Raw genomic sequence first — 25,946 nt, 5'->3', positions numbered from 1 at the left:
GCTCCTCCAGGTCGTAATCAACGCCGCGCTGCCACAAATCGCTGCTGGAGTGATCCTGTTCGGAAGCTTCAGGTTGGGCATCGGGCCCGACGTTGACGAAGTCGGCCTCGTGAAAACGGTTTCGCGCGCATGTAGCAATCACCACCGCCTACGAAATATTTACCGTCTCCACAGCTGAATACTGGGACCCCCGAAGCGGCAAGTTGGCTGCCAGGTGGTCAACGGCTATGAGCAAGCACTCCGCAACGCGGCACCTGACGCACAGATTACGCTGAAGTCAAGTGGTCACAGTTTCGACATTTTGTTGAGCAACAGGAAAAAGCGTGCAAGTTCCCTAGTCTGCCATCCGGACCACACACGCACACCAAGGCGAGCAAGATGCGCACACGCGACACACATGCCAGAACGCGTGGAACACCTCTGGGCCCATTTCTAGTCAGCAAACGAAACTAATTCGAACCAGCGTGGCTGGCGTAGCCGAGCGGTGGAGACGGGCGAAGGGGTTGTGATCAAGAGAGAAGAGCAGATTTGCGAGAGAAGGGCATGGAGTTGCGATAGAGTGAAGAGAGGGGAGGATGCGGCGGGAGGACAACCTTGAAAACCAAAACACACAAGGAGGAGGCAGGTTGGGTAGCTTGCTTAAAAAGTCCGTGAAACTCGCTCGTAGAAAAACTTGGAAAGGGTGCCTGCGCACGCAGAAGTCAAAGCATGATCGCCTGGATTGGTGCGCGCGGCGGTGTTTGAAGAATCGGCGGCCGTGGTCAAGAAATCATTTTGTTGCGCCGGCGGGTTTGCATAGTTTCACGAACTTCGATATTTAGCGATTCGTTCCGCGCAAATTAACAGCCGTTTTCGCGCTTCCTCACGCACGCGGAAGGCATGCTGATTTGAGTGCGAAGTGAGCGAGAACAAGTCCTAAACACGAAACGAATCGCAAATTACTAGAGTCGGTAGGGTAGCGTACGTGCATGCACTAGACGCAGACGATCGGATATAGTCGGTGGCCGACGATGTTGGCAAATGGTCTGGCCACTCTAGGCCGCCGACGCCAACGACAGTACCAGCGATCAAAAACAAGGTAGATGGCCGATCGGTCTTCGAAAGATCGGTGGCAGTGTGAAAACACGGGCCTTGTCTGACAATGCGGGATGCTCAGAGTAGCGGGTGGTCAAAGGTTGGAGGGGTGCGTAACAAAAAGCAGTCGGGGTATGGAGGAAGGAAACAGCTTTCCTTCCTCCATGGATTGGGGAGAGCGGCAACTAGAGGGTTCCGGAGGCAGGTACGGTGTTTTTAACAATAAGAATGTATGGGCACCTCGCCGATGCCTGATCGGTGGTCAAAATTGGTTTCCCGGGAAGTCGGCAGACCGTTGATTTCGTTTGCTGTAACCGATCAGCGGCGCTCGGAGACGTTCGTTGTAAGAGCGATTTTGTGCCATGGAACCAATGTATATTTTCACGGTCACGCGGATATTGTTCGTTTTAAGCGAAAGTTAGTTTTAAGTGGGGCTGTTATATTTGGGCTCGACTGTAGTTGTTTTGTGTCCCGTTAAGGCAACATTTATCTAGAGCTCGCACTGGGGTGGGACGTGGACCTGGGATATCTTCGGACGCTCTCGTCTGTTGCTTGTCGTCGGGTTCCTTGGTTCTTTTGCGTCAGCAGCCTTCAAAGCCCCTTGAGTCAGCAGTCTCCAATCAGGAACCGCTGCTGGTTGCGGGCTGGATTGGACCCATGGGCGAGTGGTATTGCCACGAGTTGCATAAGAGGTGCCGGACTAGACGACGTCGACTGCATCATCGGGCTGGAATTGGGGGTGCCGCGCATTGCGTAAGACGTCGCCAGAGATACTGGGGATTGCATAAGCCTGGCTCGCTCGCTGGTTTTGACGCTGGTTTCATCATCAGATGATACTTTGCAGAAGCAATGACATTTGGTTTGAACTCCCAGGCATAACAGCGTGTTGGCGATATCGATGTCACTTGTGACTTCTTAGTTGGCGGCCCTTGCTTTCAGCTGCTTTGATGCGAAAAGCTAGAACAAGTGAAGCCTCGGAGACATGCTTTTTAAAACGGAAATCACAAAAAAAAAAAAATACGCCCCAAGGTTGCACATCTCGAAGAACATGCTTATCAGGCTCGCATGCCATGGTGCGCTAGCAAACAAGAAAGGCAACGCGAAAATTGGAACAATATCGCCGAGTCGCTTCGCATTCTCATTTTGGTGTCCTCGGCAATCTTTTTCTTTTTTTTTTTTTGAAAATCATTATGGTTGCGCGTGACGACCAGCAGATCGTGCATCAAACATATCGGTGCACTAGTAAGCGCCGTGTAACGAACTCGACCAGCGCGATGAAATCACACCGCCTTTTCGTCAACTGCGTGTGAAACGGGATCGGAACATGTTTTAACACAACCGAAAATTGATCAATACTTGCTAGGAAAATTGCACTTTCTGGGCTTCAGCGCGGCGCAGCGTTCGATATCGAGGATGTCCTGCTGTGTGGGAGTTCCATGTACGATTGCACCGGTCTAATACCTGGAAAGTTCAAGGGGATGTCTCAAATGTTCAGTATAGCCAATAATTCGATATATCCGAGTTTGATATATTCTGGATCGACTGTGTGTGTGTACACAGTAGAACCATCTTGAAACATTGCTGCTTAACACGATTTGCCGACTCCTATGCTCGAAATCGCGAAAACTAGAAATGCACCCGTAGAGCTATGTGTTAATACGTTCTGCTTAATGACTTCCTGTGAAATAAGATTATTTAGCAGCAATGTTTGGCATTGCGGTAAACTGCTGTCTTATGATACTTTCCGCGGGCAAAAATTCTGATTCAGGTGTTCAAAAAAAAGAAAAAAACGCTTGGTGCTCGTGGAGTGCGAAGTGGCCGACTGCCGCTGTGCGGTGACAGCGCTTTCTTTGCGTGTTCCGCACACTTTTTTTTTTTTTTGTTCAGGCCCATGGCTACAACAGTCGAGAGAGCACTACGGGGCTAACAATGTGGCACAAAGAATGGGTGTGCTGTCGGTCACCTTTAGTTGGCCATGCTTCGGCACAAGACGAACGTGCTGCCTCTGCTAGACATTGCACCGCGCATATTTCTCACTTTTGCTATGTCTGCCTCCTCTCCCAACCCCATCTTGCGCACAGCTGGATTCTGTCACCATGTTTCTCCCTTAGATGATTTACAAAGCCGCACGCATTTAAGTACGTTAGCCGCACACCTTTATGGTAAAGATGCAACGTGACGAACCTCTCTTCGCTTATCCCGCCTCCCTGTCTTTAGCGATGGATGCATGCCTTGCTGTGTTATTTGGGTGTCTGCTACTCTGCAGGGCAATGTTCACCGGAAACGAGCGTCGCCCAACGAGATGATTGTCGCTACTTCACGGATAAAAAAAAAAAGGCATGTGCAGGCTGGGCCCTGTGCTAGGCTGCACATTGCTCAGTAGTTGGAGATTCAAGACAGCTGTGTCTAGCATAATGTCGAGCATGCTCAAGCCCTTGAACGACTTGAGCACTACTAGGGACTGTGACAGGTAAAACGGCAATTGTTCCAGGAAGGGCGGTTTTCAGCGGCAGCTTGCAGGATACAAGAGCGCATCAAAGATGAACCTGTGATCAGCGAATTTTCACAATGGCACTTTCTTTTTGCAGTTTATTTTGTTGGTCACGCTGGTCTTTCGATGTTATTTTCGGAAATTTGAATGTAGGTCTTGCACTAGCGCAGCATAAAAAAGGTGGTTGCGACTGTAGCTCGGATATTCGTGATCAGCGGTTTATGCTGTAGTCAGAAATAAGACTTTCGGAATTTTATCCCGAATTATAGGAGCCAGTTTTTCTGGAAAAAAACTGCGCCTATTATGGGAGTAGTTACGGTACTTCGAATAATTTAGAGTTCCTTTAGTCTCACTTGTTGTATGCTCTAATAATTGCAAAACTCTCTTAAGGGGGGAGGCTACCATCGGATAGCAACTTTTTTGTTTATTGAGACATCTTAATGAAATTTTCAGGGTAGACTTATAGCAAAAGCATTAGAAGAACTACAAAAGTTCATCAAGTTATGTTCTCTGGTTTTCAAGTTACAGCAGAATATTAGGGTAGTGCACATGGTTCTCTTATTCCAGGCCTGGAGAACTTTCAAAAGGTGCTGGAACTGTGAAATTAACTATGATGATTCCCAGATTGATACTCCAGGGGGTAACAGAGCCCTTTTTTTGAATTTCCTTGCTGAAAAGTTTTAGCAGACCATCAAACTTTGTCTTCGTGATTAGGATATTATCAATCAAATTTTGATTAAATATAATAAATAACACACACAATATATTGAAAAAATTGGCTTGTCACCCCCTCAGAAATTTATTCATGTACATAATAAAAAAAGACTTATGGAAATCCAATGAGTGGTTCCAGAGATATGGCTGGAATAAGCAGCCTCACTAGCCAAAAAAGTCATTTTGAGAAAACGACGTTTGAAAGTTTTGAGCACATAGGCAGTTCTAAAATGAACCTGCAGCGTAACTGGAGGTGTCCTTTGGCACTCTCTTTCTTTGCCGCCTTTCCATCTTCTCTAGAGATCGCTTCTTAGCCTTTTTCAAGCGCAGAGAATCTTTCTCGGCTGCCCGTTGAATGGCCAGGTGGCCAGGTGTTAGCCCCACTGATGAAGCTAGCTCTTGGGTGGCCCTGTAGAAGCCAGCATTGTATCTTAGCACTGCATCATGCAGTGCTGTCTCCACAGCAATCAGTGACGCATGCTGCTCTTTGGGCATGAGGGACCACAGCACAGAGTGAAAGGACTCTGATGCATTCTGCGTCTTGGCTCCCAGGCAGCGTTGCAGAAGAGAAGCCTGTGAGAGCCTCTCATAAATGGGTAGAAGTGCATCTGCAACATAGCGTGGCAGCTTGTACGAATGCTTCGGAGGTGGAACACCGGTAATCTTGCTGGCTTTGTGACGACACCAGGAGTCTGCACCCTCTGGGCACAAGTCGTGGTGCGGCTCCTCATCCGTCGACGTCACATGGTGGTACGATGCCATCACTGCCCGCCGCATTGCAGCCACATCATCGGAATTGTTCCGTAGGGCCCAGCCATAATAATCTGTCAACTTGTCGATGAGGGCCTTTGTCAGCCTGCCCTTCCCTCCCAAAGCCTTGTCACTTTTCTGCACAAGGTTGCGAAGTGCAGTCCCCATCCTCTTCTGAACGTGGTTCAGGCATTCCTCTTTTGAAATGGGGACCAGTCCATAAACATTTTCTTGTACAAGGGCAGAGAAGGTGGCACTATTTCCATCAGACACGAGCGTTGTGTAATGGAGGTTGTGCTTCGACAGTGAGCGTGAAAAGAGGATGATAGCTGCCTCAACCTCCATTCTCCCTGATTTAGAGTCGGTGTTTTTCTGGCACACATGATTCTCCAGCCAGCATGCATAGTCTGCGTCTCCAGCCTTTGGCCCTACTTGGCAACCAAGGCACTGATTAGACAGAACAACGGCGTCCAATATAAGGCCCGTATGGTATTCGATAATTGCCCCGACTCCAATATGGGATGTGTGCCCATGCTTGTGCCATGTTTCATCATAACAAACTGTTATATCCCTGGTGAAATATTGATCCATTTCTTTGTAAGTGGCTTTTACAGCAGAAGCAGACTCTGCATAGAAATTTTCTATGCATTGTGTCTGCGGTTCCCTGAATTTCTTCAGGTGCTTCTGAAAGGTCTTGTGAGGGAGGCCACGATGGGACACGTTCATCGCTGCCCAAAAGTCGTTGAGAGCTGTTTGTCCCTTGCCTATTTGTTTTGTTGCCATAATGGCTCTTACATTCACATCAAAGGCCTTTGTGTCATCCTGACGAGATGAACTCCATGAGCTTGAAACTACTCCACAATGCAAGCATACTAGCTCAAGCTTTGCAGCAAGTCCAAGTTGGGTGCCTCCTCGTACCTTCATCCCAATCGCGGTGCACCGGTGGCACGGGGTCCGAGATAGCAGGCCGTCTAGGGCATCCATTTGCACATTGAAAAATTTTTCGCCTTCACTTGTAGCGGTGGCAGCTTCATGATCGCGCTCCATTGCCTGAAATTTCCGCTCTGTTGCTGGCATAGCGCCAAGTTCTCTTTGCACAGCAGCGCGTTGTTGATCCGCCGCCTCTTTCTCCTCGCACGTCAGGAAACTTGTTCGCAAATGCACAGTTGACGACGCGATCGCACTCGAGGCCGATGAAAGAGAAGATGCGGAAGCCACTGTCGATGAGCACGAGACACCAGGCGCACTTGTAACGACAAATTCTTGCACCGGCGGAGCAGGAGTCCCGTTGCTAGGCGCGTCGATGCGACCACTTTCTTGCGTAGATGAAGCAGAAGCTGCACCACAGGTACCGTCGGCGCACGTGCGAGCGGAGAGCCTCGCCGCGCGGACAAGCTTCATAGCTCGCTTCCTTGCACCGAACGATTGTAGCGTCTTCTTTTTCGTTGGGCGCATCCTGAGCGAACACAACAACGGTCTTGTATAGACGGTTGAAAATCGTCTCGTAAAGACGGTTGAAAATCGTTTCGAAGACAGTTGAAACGTGGAGAGTATGCGAACGGCTGCAACGATACACGGAAGCGAGCGGAACACAAAGACGTCGGACGGAGGAGCAGCAGACGAGCGGCCGCATCGGCCGCATTATGCGCAAGAGCGCTATGTCATCGCGCGCAGCAGCCAATGGCAGTCGCGGGCTCCCCCGCGTCCTTGAGGAGCACGCGCTTCGCCCAATCCCAGCTGCGCGCCTCAGCCGCGGGAAACTTGAAAGCTCTCGCGAGCCCTCCCATCATGAGCGGCTTGCTCCTCTCCTGCGCTGCCGCCGGCGACGCAGGTGGCGGGTAAAGAAAGAGCAAGAATTCACAAACAAAACAACACCAAAATGACGGCGCTCCGTCGAGCGGTCGAGAAACTGCGATCACGCCAAGTTGGGGTATTTTGAGCGCTCGCGCGCCGCTCGAGGGTCGCCGCGGCATGTTCTAAACTTTATTTCAAATGGTTTCGCGACGAATTAGACGTTGATATTTACAGAAAAGGTAGTTTATGACACATACTGCCCGAATATGTGGTTTGCCAAAAATCGACTTTTTCGCGATTTTTAGGTTTTCAAAGGCCGCGTCCCCACTTAACTCGAAGATGTATCACCTGCCCAGTGACTTCGCATTGACGAGGGTTAACTGTGCTTAAGAATGCCTAAGTGTGCATATCAGTGGAAACAATAACAGAACACAGAAAGGAGGACATAGAGCGCTACACTTTCAACAGCCTATTTCTCTGAAAAGCCTTACTACAGTCTCTTCATTCATCTCTCTTCATTTGCTCTAATATGCATTTTGAATCATGTTGTACCAGCACATCTAACCTTCTTGTTGTCTTCTATATTTAGATGTCTTCAGCCTGTTGTCATATCTTTTGGGGGTACTTCTTAGAAGCCAAACTTTTGATGGGACAAACAAATTTTCATGATCTCTTCAGTCTACTATGTAATTGACGTTCCACATAAAACACTATAGCCATTTTTGTAAATTCCCACTGGGCAGTCCCTATTTTTCAGCTAAGGTGGCAGGGTGACCTTTGCTGCCAACAGTGTTTACTATTATGTGGCTGTGAAAAAACAGGAGGGTGACAGCAAAGTGTGTTGTTGGTGTTTGTAGGAGTGTTGTGGATGAGCTGCGAGGCCGGAACATATGTGAGGACGCTTTGCGTGCACATTGGCCTGCTGCTGGGTACAGGAGCTGTCATGGAGGAGCTGCGACGTGTCAGATCGGGCATTCAAGACGAGAATGTAGGCACTTTTTTTCTCTGTTTTTGTTTGCATGCAACGGAATCGTTCATCGGGAGATCTGAGACAATAGGGGTGCACACAATCTGGACTGGTCTGCTAGGAAATGCACTCCTGCTGATTATGCTCGTGAATTTCCAGGAAACGTCACTAGTACGGTAAAAACAGTGGACATGCAAATGCCTGGAAGAAAGGCTAATAACAGTGTAACAGTGACTGCAGCTAGAGGGGTACGAATGGATTCTTGCGCAAAAATAGTTCAAGCAATGTTTTCTCTGGTGGCAGGAGCTTGATTGATGCCAGCGTGGAACTATGCTGGGAGTAAAGTGCATTGGGAATATGCTATAAGAGAACCACTTAGTAACAAGACCATCATCACCTCAATACAGTGAGACCCCGTTAATACGTACCTGTTGGGGACGGCAGCATAACTACACACTAAACGTACTGTGCATTAACCATCAGCTACAAATTTGCATCTCCTGACATGCTTAATTGGCACCAACAAAGGAAGAAACTCTGGATATATTACCTAAAGTGCCCACCGAAAAGTAATTTCTTTCTTTTTGCCCACGTGCAGAAAAGTTTTTAACTCTCGTACAACCGCCTGATAGCACGCGGTGGCAACGCCGATGAGCATTTTGTAACTACAGCGGGTTACACGATACGCAGCGTGGTACAGCGACAGAATGGACACAACCGGCTGTCCATGATAGTTGTTCTCCGGTCTCTTTTTAAGCGGAAACAGATGCAGTTCTCTCTTTTTAAACGCGGTATGGTCATGCACAGGCCGTGCACAAATGCGGCGAGTAGAATGCTGGGTTGACGAGGGGACGAAGAGCTTTCAGCAAGTAATGCGCTCTCTGCGATGCTCTAGCAGTCCTGGCAACGGACGGAGGCGTGTTTGGGCTGTCGCTGAATAAAAGCATGCAAGCATGATTACAACAGCGCTGCGCTTGCTGTATGGTGCGAGTGTTGTCATAACGCAGCAAGGTTTCTCGGTGCTCACGATCCGCAACGATAAACTCCGCGACAGCGAGCTGCTTGCGTTTCTGTAAATCGGTGTGCCCTGCAACACGGTCCCACACAACAAAGTGGCAGCTATCGGTGGCCCAGCGCATTCAGGTGATCGCCTACTAAAAGCGTGCAGTAGGCCTAAAGTGACACTACACCACATGCGTGCCCGAGCAGATAACCGGGGATGCTTACTGTGGTAAGGCTTTTGTTGGCGATAAGTCATACCGGCATGTTTATTGGTGGTCACCACCTTGCCTTCGTTTTTTCTTCGGTGATTACTCACAATGTCATCGCGGAAGTCGGAATAGCTCATCGACAAATCTCCCCACATATCAACAAAACGGAAAACTGTTCTCAGCACATTGTGGCGTCGGGAAGTTCATTGACTCGGTAAAGTTAATGTGGCCCAAAATGTTACCGCGGTACCCAGTTAGTACGCACTAACTGGTAGGCATTAGCCAAACACTACGGCTTAAGCGATCCGCGAATGCATTAGTCTCTATGAGACTCGGTCGGGGATTTTTCACAACTATGTCTTAACCGCTAGTATGCTTAAAGCAGGTACGCACTAACTAGGTTTGACTGTAATGAGGTGGAGCAACTTTTGGTCTCACCTGCCAGTGTTAAGTAGACTCCCACTAAACAGAGATCTTTTAAACAGAACTGATGCTATATGGAACAACTGGCTCTTCTAATATGATTTGTTTAGTACTTTAATTCTGCAACTCTGTTGATCTCTCAATAAAAGGAACTCCTGCTAAATGGAATATGTGTTCCTGGTCCCTTTGTCCCTTTCAGGCTTCGTTTGATGAGAGTCTAGTGTGTAAATATTTATTGCTTGCTGCTACAACTCATTTACACAGCAGCTTTGACTATGCAGAAAAAAGGTTTTGGGGCTTCTGCAACTCTTTCTGCAATTCCAGATTACACTAAACTCTCGTTACGATGAACTCTGTTAAGACGAGTTAGGGCAAACGAGCCCAATGAAAGTGAAAACGGTAACAAAGATTGTCTGTACAATACAATTACATGAAATGGAAACTACAGATGCAGCACTAGCACTCCCATCAGAGGATTCAGATGCATTGTCATTGCTGTCGCACAATGGCACCAGAGCATATGTTGTGGTCAGTTTGCGTTGTTTTGCATAGGGCTTATATATGTCGTGTTTGTTCGCAGTGAAATGCAGCAAATTGTGATGCGCCATTCTCATTATGAAAGTGCACGACAACGGCAGGCGATTTTCCGCACTAAATATAGCTCCGTCCTCTCTTTTTTGTGTGCCCAAGGCTTGTGATCGTGAGTAGTGTAAATGGAGATTTTCAGCTGCATGTCGTTCAGGAAATGTTACCGTGGGCTGGAAATAAGAAAATATCCAAACCTCAAGGAAACGCTTGTAGATTTCAATAAGCGACTTGGCGTGTCAAGTCGCTTATTGAAATCAAGGTAACGGTATGCAATAGTAGCGTATTCAAAAGTGATAGTAAAGCCAGTAAAACAGCCTCTCGGAAGGTGAACAGCTGGGAGAATAAATTTTACATTCCTTAAAGGAAAATTATGCTTGTCTTTTCCTGTTCGTCTTTTTATAATCAAAATAGGGTCGCACTACAGTTTTATAGTTAAAATGTTGTAGCAATTTATTTATGAACTCACGAAATCGAGTACTCATTAGATTAGCCTAAATAACTGTACTTGAAAGCATAGTTTTTATCAAGCTGAGCCAAATAAATGTTTTTTCTTGTTCCTTTCCACCCCATTATAAGCGAACTTCATTCAGTGTTTTCAAGCAACATATTTGGGCGTACTTGGCAGGTTAGCATTTGGTTTGAGGAGGGACACTTCTGATAAGACGAACAAATGATTGTGGTCTCTTCGAGTTCATCTTGAAGGGAATCTATTGTATCTTCATGGAAAACCACATAGACAAAGTCTGAATCTTATTATTATTATTATTATTATTATTATTATTATTATTATTATTATTATTATTATTATTATTATTATTATTATTTCATGGTTGTGGAAAATTATCTCAGAATAGTGCTTGCCTCGTTCTGTGAAGTGAAAGCCCTGCACTTGAGTGCCGCTAAGACTTCATTGTTGTAGCTGATCCCCATGGAAGGAAAAAAGGGAGAGGGGTTAGCAGAGCTAGTAATACTGTTGTAACAAGCTCGTTCCAGCATAAAGTTTCAAGTCAGTGTTGTCACAAGAAGTTTTACCTGCAGCAACTGTGTAGATGATGCATGTGACTGGGCTGTGCTGGAGGGCTGCTTCATCGTGTGTGTTCTGTTTTCAGAGCAACATGGTGACCATGCACGATGTGTTGGACGCCCAATGGATGTACGAGAATGACCGCAATGAGGACTACCTGCGCAGAGCCATCCAGCCTCTAGAACGCCTGCTGGTCAGCCATAAGCGCATCGTCATGAAGGACAGTGCGGTGAGCTGCTTCTGCAAAAGTCTAAGGCTAGCTTGTGTGTCTACCTTGTACCTGGCATATGTCTACCCTCAAAAATTTGAAAGCTTTGTTCAAACAGGAGGGGTAAAAAGTGCTTTGTATGTCAGTGTCTACAGTGAAAACCCTCAACGAAATCGTTCAATAACGAAATATTTTGTTGTCCTCTGTAACGCTCATGGGATTGAGTATCTCTTATTCTGCGACAGAAAAAATATCGGTACACGTCAATCTCTTTACAACAAAAATGGACAAGATGTTTCCCCTCACATTGTTTGTGCAAGGTCAGCATACCCTGACGTCCACTCATACACCTTTTGCTTCATGCTTAAACTATGTGAGGTACCACCACATTGCACTTTCATGGTCACTGCCATCTTTATCTTTGTTTACAATATTGGTTTTCTGCCTCAAGTAGTTGTGTGTGCGTGCTTTGAGTAACTCAAAGCAGATGTAAAATAATTGTTCTAGTGGTTTCAGCAGGCCAGGCTGTGGATGAGCCAGGCATTTCCGGTTCTGACAGTGCTTGAGAGCAGTGATGGGTCGGCGCACTTGCAGAACGATACAAGCCAGGCAAAAAAAAAAACTGATGCCACACGCACTGATACCTGCATTGAACGCCCAGGTGTCTCGCAGTCGGATCATTGTGCAGGAATATTGATGATCGTCGTTGTGTCAGAACACCGTGTAGTATGCAGATATCGGTTGCATATATCAAAAGAAGAGCACAACACCTTACATGCTAAAATACACTTGAACCTTGTTATAACTTAACGATGTTTAATGAAATAATGGATATAACGAAGTAAATGAAATTACCCTTGAAAGCTTTATTGAGAACCATGCATTTTAAACCTCCTTGTAACAAAGTAGAATTGACTGGTAAATGGATATAACGAACTAAATTAGTATATTAAATAGTCTATCAAAAAACCGACCATAGTGTGTTAAGTATATCGCTTTCTGTGGAGTTTGACGCTTGTTCGGCATTGCTCCTTCAAAACTCCCGCACTGACCTTACAGCCACGCCACGCGCGATTGAGAGAGCTGTCCTCCTCACACAGCCAGCGGAGAGGATTGAGGAAGCGCTCAGCGAGTCACAAGACCGAGAAGCGGCGCCGCGGTGCAAAGCGATTTCCCTCTCACGACGGCAACGACTGCATCTCCGCTGCTACTATGGCTGCTACTCTCTGCACCGAGAAAGAAGGGCTCTCTGCGACAGCTTTCTTTTTTTTTTTTTTCTTCTCTCTCCGCACTTGGCCTTGAAAGGAGAAGGGTCTCTACTTGCAGAGACCGAAAAGGGAGAGGCATGGCACTGGCGTGTCGCAGATCGGCATTTGAGAGAGAGAAAACAATCCGCCACAGTCTTTTCTTTCCTTTTCTTCTTTTCCTTCACGCACAGCGTTGAGAGGTGCCGCTGCGAGATTGGGCATAGTGCTGAGAGCATTTTCGGAGCACGGTATGTTCGAATGAACCGTCGCAAGTGCTTGCGCATTAGAATTACAGGGCGTTTTCGCCCATTGGAATACACATAGCTTTGACGGGACCTTAGCGTGAGTTCGAATTAACCGGAAGTTTGCAATGAGACTCGACTGAGTTTATTTTCTGTGGCACGCGTGGTCTCGTTGCGATATATCGGGCCGCGAGGCGGTTTCCTTCTTTGCATGCTTATAGGTGTGCGCCCATCTGAGCATACATTGCTACAAACTATTATAATCTATAATGAAATAATGGATATAACGAAATAATGGTGGCTATCTTTTGACTTTGTTATAACGAGGTTTGAGTGTACTGCAGCAGTTTGACAGTAAACCTAAATTGTGGAATGAGTGCGGTGATTGCTGGCGAGTAGCTCCAAGAAGTGCACTGAGAAGACAGGATGCCCCAAATGCCACATTGTTGCACGTGGCACACCGAGCCCACCTCAATAGGCTAAACATAGGAATAGTGAAGCGACTGGCTGCCACCCGCAATTTGAACAGTGGTCTCGTGTGCCAAGGTGTGCGTACTTTCCAACCACATTAGTTCGAACACAGCCGTGGAAATTTATCAACGGAAATACAAATGCCTCCATTCCAACAATAGAAAAAAAATTAAACCTTTGCTGTGCAGGTGAATGCAGTGTGTTATGGTGCCAAGGTAATGCTGCCCGGAGTGCTGCGCTACGAGGATGGCATTGAGCTCAACGAGGAGGTCGTTGTCATCACAACCAAGGGTGAAGCCATCTGTCTTGGTGGGTGCCTTTATCGCTCTTTGATCACGGTACGGTGGACAGTCTAGTATGTCCTTGTCTTCAAGGGAATTGTTGACATTTTTGCCCAGTTCTTAGCACACATTTTGAAGTGAAGCTTGGTACAAGTTGCAGGTTTTTATGGCAGCGGCAGTGTTGTACTTCAGTGGTTCTCAGCAATGGATGTGTTGGGGATCCCTTGTGTACTGGTGGAAGTGATGAGGGACCCCTTGCAGCGGAAGGAGGAGGAGTACGTTGGTAAATTAACATGACTGGAGCATGAAACAGGTGCCTCTTATTGCTATCAAAAAACATCAAACAAACATGCCACATCACTTCATAATGTTACGAGTAACTTGTTTAATGATCTATTTACAGCGCACAAAACTCAACGAGCAAGATGGCACCAGACCCGCGTCAAACGAAAACTCACTTCGTCCTCCTCTTTCATGCAGCCGTGTTTAGCGGCTGTTATGTATCATAACCCCCAGCGGTAGAAGCATCGTCCCGGTGCTAAATTTACGCTGATGAGGTCAAAGGGGGGTAATAGGGCTTTAGCCAAGCCACGTGAACGGTGTCGCTCGGAGCTGACGATGACTTTGTTGGATCGGTTGGAACAATCTTGTACGTGACGTCTGTCACTTGGCGAACGATACGGAATGGTCCAGTGTAGGGCGAGAACAGTTTTTCAGACAGTCCCACACGCCGAGTAGGTGACCAGAGGAGCACGAGAGAACCCGGAGAAAAGTGCGCGTCCCTATGGTGAGAATTGTAGAGTTGTTGTTGGCGCGCCTGTGAAGCCTGTAGACGGTTACGGGCGACTTGGCGCGCGTGGTCGGCGCGGGCAATAGCTTCCCCAGCATATTCAGTGGCCGCAGGTAGTAAAGTGTCTAAGGGTAGAGTTGGGTCCCGGCCATATAGTAGATAGAAGGGAGAATAGCCGGCAGTAATGCGACGAGATGAATTGTAGGCGAGCGTCACATACGGCAGATGAATGTCCCTATCATGGTGGTCTGGCACAACGTATTTGGCAAGCATATCGGTTAGGGTCCTGTTAAGGCGCTCCATGAGGCCATTTGACTGGGGATGGTACGAAGTAGTAAATTTGTGCTTGGTATGGCAAGACCTCAGGATTTCATGAACGACAGCTGATGAGAACGTGCGGCCACGGTCGGTGAGAAGTTGACGGGGAGCACCGTGCACTAATATTATGTCGTACAGCAGAAAGTCCGCAACGTCGATAGCGCAGCTGGTCGGGAGTGCTCGTGTGATTGCGTACCGCGTCGCGTAGTCCGTGGCAACAGCAATCCATTTATTTCCGGCTGTGGAGAGTGGAAAAGGGCCCAACAGGTCGAGACCAACTCGAAAGAAAGGCTCGTTGGGAACGTCGGTCGTCTGAAGGTAGCCGGCTGGGAGGGCAGACAGCGTTTTGCGACGTTGACAGGGCTCACAAGCGGCGACATAGCGTCGAACAGAGCGGGCAAGTCCAGCCCAAAAAAACCGTTGTCGTACCCGATCGTATGTGTGAAAAACACCCAAATGGCCCGTCATGGGAGCGTCATGAAGTTGACGCAGGACAGTGGAACGCAGGTGCGCTGGGGTTACAGGAAGTAAGTATAATCCGAAGGAATCAAGGTTACGGCGATATAGGATCCCGTCTTTCACCAAAAACATTCGTAGGGACGGGTCGCGAGGCGTTGACTCCAGTTTGTCAATGATGGCTCATAAAGAAGCATCCCGGCGTTGCTCTTCGCCAATGTTCAACAGCTGCGACACGGAAAAAACGTCTGTGATAGCGCCAGTATCGGTTGCTTCGTCAACAGGGTAGCGGGATAAACAATCCGCATCCTGATGTAATCGCCCTGTTTTGTACATTACAGAGAACGTGTACTCTTGAAGGCGTAGAGCCCAACGAGCGAGACGTCCCGTGAGGTCCTTCAGGGAGGCTAGCCAGCAGAGCGCGTGATGATCCGTGATAACACGGAATGAGCGCCCGTACAGGTATGGACGAAACTTGGTGACTGCCCATACAAGGGCGAGGCACTTGCGCTCCGTGATGGAATAGTTGCGCTCGGCTGGAGATAGCAGTCGACTTGCGTAGGCTATAACACGGCCATGTCCCCATTGTTGCTGCAATAGCACAGCTCCTATGCCGTGTCCACTGGCGTGCGTGTGAACCTCGGTTGGGGCTAATGGATCAAAGTGAGCCAAGATTGGTGGCGTTGTGAGCAGTGTCGTAAGTTGCGAAAACGATGACGCTTAGTCATGGCCCCAGATAAACGAGGCGTCTTTCTTCAAGAGGTCTGTGAGGGGGTGTGCAATGGTCGCAAAGTCCTTAACAAAGCGTCTGAAATATGAGCACAACCCCACAAAACTGCGGACATCCTTTGTGGTCCTCGGAACGGGAAAGTTCGTGACTGCACAAATTTTCTCTGGGTCTGGACGCACGCCTTGGGCACCGACAAGGTGACCGAGCACGGAGATTTGACGACGAGCGAAGTGGCACTTGGAGGCGTTAAGCTGGAGTCCGGCTCGATGAAAAACGTCCAGAATAGCTGACAAACGAATGTGGGCGAAAAGACAATAACATCGTCAAGGTAACACAAGCAGGTGGACCATTTCAACCCTTTGAGCAGTGAGTCCATCATTCTTTCAAATGTGGCTGGTGCATTGCAGAGACCAAAGGGCATCACCTTAAACTGATAAAGACCATCAGGAGTGATGAATGCGATCTCCTCGCGGTGCATCTCGTTGACGGCTATCTGCCAGTACCCTGACCGAAGGTCAATAGTTGAAAAATAAGTGGCACCGTACAGGCAGTCGAGGGCGTCGTCGATGCGAGGTAAAGGATAAACGTCTTTTTTGGTAATTTTGTTAAGGTGACGGTAATCGACACAAAAGCGCCATGTTCCATCTTTCTTATTAACAAGGGCGACTGGAGAAGCCCAGGGGCTGCATAAAGGCTCGATAATGTTTTTCGTAAGCATTTTGCCGACTTCATGTTGTAATATTGCACGCTCCGACGCAGACACGCGGTAGGGGCGTCGGTGAATGGGAGTTGCATGCCCAGTATTTATGCGATGGGTGACAATGGTCGTTTGGCCTAAAGAGTTGCTGGCAAAGTCTAAAATGCTACGATAGCCCTCAAGAACGTGGCAAAGCGCTGTAGCTTGCTCAGACGTGAGGTCCGATGACACCATTCGCTCGATGTCGGCGCCCCAAAAACGTGATGGAGTGGAACCACTGACAGAGCTGCAGCAATCGTCAACTCTGAAGGGCTCGACATGATCATCTTGGAGAGCGGTAATTTTGGCCAGAGAGATACCCTGTGGCAGAACTTGGGTGGTGAGGGAAAAGTTGACCAGTGGAAGGACGGTGCGATTTCTCGTAATCGTCAGAATCATATGCGGCAGAGCAACCCCATGCGTAAGCATCACGGCAAGAATCGGGGCTACCATGTAATCACCATCAGGTACTGGCGGCGTGGAGGATAAGTCGACATGTGTGACAGAGTTAGGAGTGAGGCACGTGAAATCAATGCAGCAGAGGCTGGTTAGCGGTGGGCTGGTCGGGTCGGAAAAGAGGGGTAAATCGAGATGGAGAGAGCCAGCTGAACAGTATGAGGGCAGAGTGCGTGGCTAGAAAATCCATACCGAGAATGAGTTCATGAGGGCAATGATCGATAACGGCGAAAAGAACGACAGTGCTTCTCTCCCCAATAGACACTCGCGCAGAGCACATGCCAAGAATTGCGGCAGTTCCTCCATCGGCGACTCGTACAGCTCGGTTGAGGGCGGGCGTGACAACTTTTTTAAGTCGGCGGCGAAGGTTAGCACTCATAATGGACACATGCGTGCCAGTATCTATCAATGCACTGACACGAACATTGTCGACAGTAACGTGCAAAATGTTCTGGTTCGTTGTTAACGTTAATCGAGGATTTCTTACGAAGGTCGTCAACGCAGCTCCGCCTCCAGAAGCTGCACGGCCTAGTTTTCCGGTCGGAGGTGCTGCGAATAGGTTGGGGAGGCAGCACGGCGTTGTGGGGGCGACCGGGACTGACGACGAGCAGGGGACGGTGACCGGTCGTAGCGAGGTCTGCTCAGAGGTGCTGTAGGAGCGGAAAATGTGGTCGGCGTTGATGGAGAAAGTGATGGGGACGACTGGCGAGCAGAAGTGGCGTGATACTGAGGTGCATAATGGGACGGTGGAGCCCAGCGGCTGCGGCAGTGACGAGCGATATGACCAACGCGTCGACAGTTAAAACATATGGGCCTGTCATCAAGAGTACGCCATTCGTACGGATTGCGTTGTATGCGAGGCGCATAAGGGGTACGATAAGAAGGCTCAGCAGAGCATACGGTAGGAATAGTATGTAGGCCGACATTCGATAGCTCTTGACGAACAACCGCTTGTATTAAAGAGATCGTCGTCGGGGAAGGCACAGGCGTCGGTAATGGCGTGGCTACCGGTTGTGCTGCCTCGACCTCTAGACGAATGATGCGTGTAAGGTTGTCACATCGAGGGGCCTGGTGGAAAGCGTCGTCACACGAAGAACTGGCCGCTGTGTTCGGAAGGCGCACGATGCTTTGGGCTACGCGGCGGGCTTTAGCTTGTTCGAGACGTCAGCATTCTTTTAGGATAGTGTCGATGCTCGAGACATTGTTAAAAATTAGCAGGTTGAAAGCATTGTCAGCAATGCCTTTCAAGACGTGGTTAACCTTTTCGTCTTTCGACATGCACTGGTCGGCCTTGGAACAAAGGGCCAAGACGTCAAGAATATAGGAGATGTACGATTCGGTAGAAGACTGGGCCCGTGTGGCAAGAGTCTTCTTCGCAGCGAGCTGACGACCAGATGAATCGCCAAACAGGTCACGTATTTTTTTTTTTTTTTGAAGAGATCCCAGCTCGTTATGTCGGCTTCGTGGCTTTCAAACCATGTTCGGGGAGTGCCGTCCAGGTAGAAAAGCACGTTGGCGAGCATGAGCGTGGGATCCCAGCGGTGAGTAGCACTGACGCGCTCGTACCGGTTCAGCCAAGTGTCAAGATCGATCGTACCATCACCGGAGAAAGTGCCGGGATCCCGGAGGTGCGGGAGTGTGACGTAGATGGTGGCTTGGACTGATGAGGGTGCAAAGAGGAAGTACCAGCAGACGAAGCAGTCGAAAGTTTGCCGATGGTGCGACCGCTGCGCGTCTTCATCGAGGTACGGGTGTCGTCCACCTCCACCAATAATGTTACGAGTAACTTGTTTAATTATCTATTTAGAGCGCACAGAACTCGACGAGCAAGATGGCGCCACACCCGTATCAAACGAAAACTCACTTCGTCTTCCTCTTTCATGCAGCCGTGTTTAGCGGCTGTTATGTATCAATATGGACAGTTCATCAATACATGGCCAGTCACGCTTAAAAAATATGCGGGTAAGGGTTTCGCGGATCATAGAAATGGCTTCGTGGACTCCCGTTGAGAACCACTGTTGTACAAAAAAAAAACTCTAGCCTGAAAACAAAAAGCATTGTGACCAAAAGCAATCTGTATTTGTGTGTGCTGTTTTTCAGTAATTCATGCTTGTTAGCAATCGGCAATTTTTTCAGTTATTGGACGTGTCAGCAATCAACCTTATCTTTTATGGCAGTCTGATCTTTTATCAAGATTACTTGACATTGCAACTTTATTGTTGTTCCTGGTTATAAACGAATGACCTCCGTTGCCGCCTGTGGCACTGGTAAACACATTTATGAAGATTCAATGCCCGGCATGGAGGAAAGAAAAGGTTATGAGAGAGCATTGTTCAGTGTGACAGAAGACTAGGTTGACCGCTCACACACGTCAAACATCACTTCCCCCAATTAGCCTTGTATAATAAGGTTCTGGATTTTTTTCCAGAAAGGCAGATTTGCACTGAGACCTTTTTCTTGAAGAGGGACAGGCCAGGGAAAATTACCGTATTTACTCGCGTAATCCTCGCATTCGCATAATTCTCGCACCCCCCACATCGCCCAACAAAAATACGATTTCTTTTTTTTCTCGAGTAATTATCGCACCCCCGAAAACTGCCGCAATAATGTCGTCTGCTCGTTCCAGCCAAAGATTACGATAGCGCGCGCCATCTCTTAAACATCAAGCGTACTATTGCATGGATTTTCAATTGAATCTAAGCCAAGCCGAAGTGGCCAGTGCACGTTGCGGCGTTTTGTATGTTGTGTCGGTAATTTTGAGTTGTTATGGCGCGATACTGCAGCTAAACGGCTGCTTCAAGTTGCGAGTGATAGATCATGCACTAAACAACGGCAACAGGGCCGCCGTTTGTCTATGAGTTTTGTGTTCGCTACTGTTGACGGCAGCTGAAAGCCACCAAGACGCATTGGGCCTGCCGTATGCCTAAAGCTGGGAATGATGGTAAACTTTATTTTTTCAGAAGGAAACTGCAGACGATTCTGTTAAATAGCTATCAGCCCAATATTGACATCCTACGCTTACCTTTTGAGGGCTCCTGTTGAGCGACGAACACTACCGCTACGCCCGCAACGCCCACAAGCTTTGTGTATGGCATTCTAATTCTCGATTATTTCCTTCCACTTTTTGTCTCTCAAATAAATCTTGCCTTGTGTTGAACCTCTGCTTTTATTGTTAAGATAAGTTTTAATTAATACTTCTTGAAGCTTGCTGTTAATTGCTGGTGTGAGAATCCCGATTTGCGGCCACTTTGTTTTCTTTTTCACTCTGTACGTTTTCGCGGAAAGTTTTCCCCCGTAATTCTCGCACCCCCCAACTTTACATCGGTTTTACGGCAAAAAAGTGCGAGGATTATGCGAGTAAGTACGGTATTTTTGTTAGTGGTGAGGTAAAGTGCATAAAGTGAAACGTGGCACATCAAGTCAAAGTACATTATATACTTGAATTGAACTTTGTTTATCTCAATAATTTCCAAGAATATGTACCGTAATTACTCGAATCTAACGCGCACCTTTTTTCCGGTTAAGCGAATTCATAAATCGCATGTGCATTAGAATCAAGTACGGAAAAAATATGAATACGGTCATTCCATTGCTATCAGCATTTTCAAAATGACCGCCCCTACGTGCGTCGGCATGGCGCGGCGGCCATTTCTGCTTATGTGTTTCCCACGTGCGGCACTTCGTACGTGTACTGAGGAGTTCGTCATCTTGTACTGCATTAGCATCGACGGCATGGAAGGGTCGACAACAAAAACTCGAGTGCACCACGATGCCGCTTTTAAAAGAAAAGTTATCGCGTGTGCAGAAACGGACGGAAATCGGGCCGCATCGCGGTCGTTCGGAGTTCTGAAAACGTGCGTGCGGGACTGGTGGAAACAAAAGCAGAATATTGTCGACAGCACAGATTCACGCTAAGGCTTCAGTGGACCACAGCAGGGTCAGTTTCCACAAATTGAAGAGCTGCTCGGCGAGTATGTGATTAAGCAGTGAGCGGCACAGCAACCCGTGACGACAGAACTGCTCCAAGTGTAGGCTATGCAGTTAGCCTTAGAAAAATGGCTAATGCGGAGCCAGTTTGAAGCGAGCAGGTGCTGGCTAACTAACTTTATGAAGAGGAAAGACTTTTCCCTCCGAAAGCGAACGGGCATATGCGAAAAGTTTCTGGAGGAGTACGATGAAAAGCTTCACAGTTTTCAGAGGTTCGTCCTAAACTTGCGGCACAACAACGGCTACCTGCTTGGGCAAATCGGGAATGCCGATCAGACGCCTCTTTACTTCGACATGCCTGGCACCACAACCGTCGAGAAGAAGGTGGCGAAGCAAGTTCGCGGGCTGACATCAATCCATGGTAAAACTACACTGACGGCAATGCTCTGTTACACGTCAGATGGGCACAAGCTTCCGCCGTACCTCATATTTAAATGGAAGACGCTTCCGAAAGGAGTCGTTTTTTTGAGTGGTGTGATCTTGCGGGCCAACGAGAAAAATGGGTGCGTGTTGCAATCAATGTCTTATTTTTTCTTTTTTTTTTTCTTCGTGGGAACCGGTGCGCGTTACAATCGAGGACGCGGTAGAATCGAGCAAATACGGTACTTTGGTTTTTAGCTATTTGATAAGTTTTTGAGTTGCAATGCTAGTGGTGGGAAACCTGCGCCAATCTGCGTCAACTGTAAATTGCCGTAGTTACTCGCGTAATGAATTCACTTTTTATTCTCAAAAAGTCGGAGCAAAATTGGGGGGTTCGTTTGGTAGATTTTATGTAAACTTTTTCAGGAATACCAAAAAATGCAGTAATGCAAAAAAAGTTAGGTCGCTTAGCCTTTTGCAATATACATATGCGCACACTGTTTGGAAACAGCTTCTTTGTTGCACTTTACTCATCTTCGATTGTTTATGGCGCTGTCTTCTCCAAGCTGCCCCCGGGCCGCCCGCACACGCCTTAAGAATGTACTGCGGCTATCTATTCTCGTAACCGTTTAACCGCTACAGTGGTATCTGCTCTGATCTCGAGGGGCGCCCAAAAGCGTGCGCTACAACGCACATTGCCAAATTCACGACAACTGTGACGACATCCTAAACATTGTAGCAAGCACGACAAGATCGTGGTAGCAAGTAACTAACGTTGCTGCAAGCTACCCTCGAAGCATCAAAACAAATCGTTGATAACTTGATTAACGACAAAATATGGCCGCTGGCTCGCTTCTACATAAGAAGTTCCTGTGCACGCGGATAACAAGCGAAGCGAGCATCGGGGTGCTAACGATAACCATCTCTCATGTGAGGACACCTCGACCAATACACTCACGGGGGAATGGGGAATAAGGGAGCAGTTAGAGTGAAAAAAGGGGGGGGGGGGGGGGGCAGGAAACGACTGACGTCGGTTGGCGCGGGCAGTTTGGTGACCTTTGCTCGCTGTGTGCCTATCAGCTGCGATGTCTCTACACTCGCACCGCTCATGAAGCCCGCTGTGGCGCACAGATAAGAGGGAGCATGTGCCGCACACAGATAGAAGGAAAAGCAACATAGGCACGTGGCAACGGGCAAAGGGGGAGAGGGAGCGAGCCGAGGTGGTTGAGGGTGGTCTGCAAAGTAATAAAAAAAAACCGGAAGAGATCCAACGGGTGAGGAGGTGCCAGGTGTCGGTTGGCGGTACTGCAGCGGGTAAATGTAGGGGTGCGTGTATTACAGATAGAAAAAAAAAGTAATACGGCCCGCGGTGACAGGCGAAGAGGGGGGAAGAGGAGCCGAAGTGGTTGAGGGGGTCAGCAAATAACAAAAAACAGAAAAGATCGAACGGGTCAGGAGGCACCAGGTGTCAATTAGTGGGACTGCAGCGGATGAATGCAGGGGGTGCGTTTATTATGCGGGGGGGGGGGGGGAATCCAAATTTTGATGACTGAAGTTAAAGGTGCATTTATTATGCGAGTGCGTTCATTATGCGAGTAAATATGGTACTATGCCATATTGCTCCAAAACGGTCTTTTTTGTCTAATTTGCACCATTGCTGCGCCACAACCTGGTTCTGGAACCAGAAGTACTGTTGACAGCACGCATCATTAGTAGGCATTATGTGGCGGTCGCCATCTTTTACACATGAGTCGCTGTATTCAGGTTCTGGAAACGTTGGCTGTATTTGCGTAAAGTTGTGCTGCTGCAAAAGCACGGTATCAGCCGATCAATTATTTCGACTTTCGCGCGGTTGAAGCAGGTCCTTTACTGATAACCATTCGCAAAGAATGAAGGCGATGTGGCGACTACTGAAAGGCACGCCAGTATGACTTATTGCAGACAGAAAGTCTACGTGTATGGCGTAGCGCCGCTTTAAACCTACTGCACGCTTTTAGTAGCTGGAAACTGCTGAGAGTGCTGAGGCGCTGATCGCTGCTGCTTCAATCATTGTGTGGGACAATGTTCAGAGTGCACCATTTTGCAGAAACGAAAGTAGCTCGTTGTGGCGAAGTTTAGCGTGAATCGCGAGCACCGAGACAGCAAGCATAGCACACACTTTCGTGAGGCGACAGCCCAAACACACCTCCATTCGTTGCCAGGACCGCTAAAGCATCGCTTCAAGAAACCTTGCATCGTCGCGTTAACGTAACAGGCTTCTCGCCGCATCTGTGCATGGTCTGAAGAGGACTGGGTACAAAGGATTCAGTAAAGTGTGTACGCCAAGTAAGCAAAGCGTTGCACGCAACTAGCCAGTAGACCATCGGCTTCTCACAACCGTACTGTTTCTCAAAAAAAAAAAAAAAAAAAAAAAAGCTGTGTCAGTTTTTTGCCAAGTACAGTCAAATCTCATTATTTCGAACACGCTTAATTCGAACATCCGGTTAATTCGAACTCACGACGAGGTCCCGTCAAAGCTGTGTGTATTGCAATGAGTGAAAACGCCCGGTAATTCGAACGCCCAAGCACTTTGGACGGTTAATTCGAGCATACCACATTCCGAAAATGCTCTCAGCACCCCGCCCAATCCCGCGGCGGCACCTGCGACACCTCAACTCTGCGCGCGAAAAAAATGAAAAGGAAAGAAAAGGCTGCAGTGAAATGTTTGCTCTCTCTCAAATGCCGATCTGCCATGCGCTCGTGTCACGCTTCTCCTCTGCCACGTAAAGACCCTCCTCCTTTCATCACCGCGCGCAAAGAGAGAGAGGGGAAAAAAAGAATGCCGTCGCTGGCTTGAATGAATGTGTGGTTGAAGGAAAGGAAAAAGGCACTATCTTCTGCAGCCCTTGCAGGAGCACAGCTCTGCGCCTCGGAAGAAGGGGGTCTCTCACGCACCGGTGCCATGCTTCCCCCTTTCTCTTCCCTGCCACATAACCATTCTCCTTTCAACAACGCGCGCGAAGAGAGAGAAAAAAAAAGCTGCCGTAGAGCGTTGGTTTTCTCTCAAACACCGATCTGCTTTTCTCCGCGTGGAGACGCTCCTCCTTTCTCGTCACGTGCTGGCCATGCTGTGGCTGCGTAGGGGAGAGCGGCAGGCTCCGCTACGCAAAAGTTGTTGTCGTCGTTTTCAGAAAGTGTCGGCGCTGGACATTTCTGCGCGCCACTTCTCTAGCCAGGAGAATGCTGAAGCCGAAGTGTAAATGCTTTGCAAGCTCACTGCAAGGCAGACGTGTGCAGATGCGCATCACCGATTACTTCAATTAATAACGGATGTCCTGTGATTTGTGAATAAATGTAAGTCTTCTGAAACTTCCCCCTCGTGTGTTAGCTCAATGCACATGCGCCGATGCATGGAGAGCCCTCCGTTTATTTAGCTTTCATAAATTTGAACTTCTTTTAATTTGAACAAATTTTCAGGCCCCTTCGAGTTCGAATTATCGAGATTTGACTGTACCAGATCACAGTACACATTTATCGCGGACAGCCGATTATGTCTTTTTCGTGGCCATGTCTGTCGCTGCGTAGGCTGCATATGCGCACTATATTTATTCCTTCTTTAGCAGTGATGGCGCACGTAAAGAAACGCAAATTGGTACTTTGTCATAGGCGTGCGGGGAGGGGAGGGGGCAGGGGAACACAAAGCCAGCCCCATACATTGATATAATAGGGATGCTGGGCGCTGCGACCAACCTTCGTCCTTCCTCCTTTCCAATGTGGAACCCTGCACACTGTTACTGTACTTACTCGCATAATCCTCGCACTTGCGTGATTCTCGCACCCCAACATCGACCAACGAAAAAAGCCATTTTTGTTTCCTCGGGTAATTATCGCACGAGAAAAATCGCAGCAGCAAATGCTGTCTGCTACTTTCAGCCAATGATGATGAAAGCACCCATTAGCCTAGCGCTATCTCTTTTATGCATTATGCATGCTAGCACGGAGCTCTAATCCAATCCAAACCAAGCCACAAGTTGACTTGAAGGTAAACATTCGACAGAAGTCTGTCTGGGTGGGTATGAAACTGGGAGATGGTTTAGACTCCAACCAAAAGTTTTGAAGAAACCCGACGTTTCGAAACTGACTTGGTTCCTTCCTCGGGGGTGACTGAGACTACATACACACTGGGGGAAGGATTCCGAGAGAGCGGTTGTTGTTATGGGCTGTCCTCTGTATGTGCCACGGCTCGAGTAATGGCCTTCTCCTCCAGTTAGCTCGCTTTTGAGGAGGGCCGTCGCTTCGAAGTTTATTTGGTGATCCAACGTCGCTGAACATGCTGAGACGTTCTGTGTGCGCTACTGAAGACGGCAGCATGAACAGCTCAAAGCCGCAAATAAGTAAGGCCTTCCGTGGGCCTAAAACTGGAAGATGTCCACGTGTTGAGGCGGCACTACTGGACTACATCAAGAGTCTCTGCGCGGACAGGTGTGCTGTTTCGATCGAGCTGGTAAGGAATCGGGCATGCATATTTGCACAGAAGGAGGGTATCTCGGCGCGAGATTTCTGTGCGAGCAACGGGTGGGCCACGCGATTCATAAACCGAAGTGGACTCTCTCTGAGGAGACAGACGACTCTGTGTCCTGGGACTGGTT

The 25,946-nt window shown here is 48.2% G+C and overlaps 2 protein-coding genes across 2 annotated transcripts in view; one reads left to right on the top strand and one right to left on the bottom strand.

The window, feature by feature from the left end:
• Positions 1 to 25,946, top strand: part of Nop60B (dyskerin pseudouridine synthase 1 Nop60B) — a 68,264-nt gene that overhangs the window by 8,574 nt on the left and 33,744 nt on the right. The window contains exons 7-9 of the mRNA XM_037429936.2: positions 7,681 to 7,811; positions 11,122 to 11,265; positions 13,393 to 13,513. Of these exons, the coding sequence (XP_037285833.2) occupies positions 7,681 to 7,811; positions 11,122 to 11,265; positions 13,393 to 13,513 (396 nt within the window). The remainder of the gene's footprint in view (positions 1 to 7,680; positions 7,812 to 11,121; positions 11,266 to 13,392; positions 13,514 to 25,946) is intronic.
• Positions 4,356 to 6,654, bottom strand: LOC142775982 (uncharacterized). Its single transcript, XM_075878682.1, has one exon. It carries the CDS (start codon positions 6,482 to 6,484, stop codon positions 4,505 to 4,507), a length of 1,980 nt encoding a protein of 659 aa, XP_075734797.1. The 5' UTR covers positions 6,485 to 6,654; the 3' UTR covers positions 4,356 to 4,504.

The sequence above is a fragment of the Rhipicephalus microplus genome, chromosome 1, assembly GCF_043290135.1.
Source record: "Rhipicephalus microplus isolate Deutch F79 chromosome 1, USDA_Rmic, whole genome shotgun sequence".
Lineage (NCBI taxonomy): Eukaryota > Metazoa > Arthropoda > Arachnida > Ixodida > Ixodidae > Rhipicephalus > Rhipicephalus microplus.
This window is presented reverse-complemented; position numbering and strand designations above follow the sequence as displayed.

Bases quoted from the DNA above. Each gene is read 5' to 3' on its own strand.
- LOC142775982 (XM_075878682.1), bottom strand. From the start codon at position 6,484: ATGCGCCCAACGAAAAAGAAGACGCTACAATCGTTCGGTGCAAGGAAG.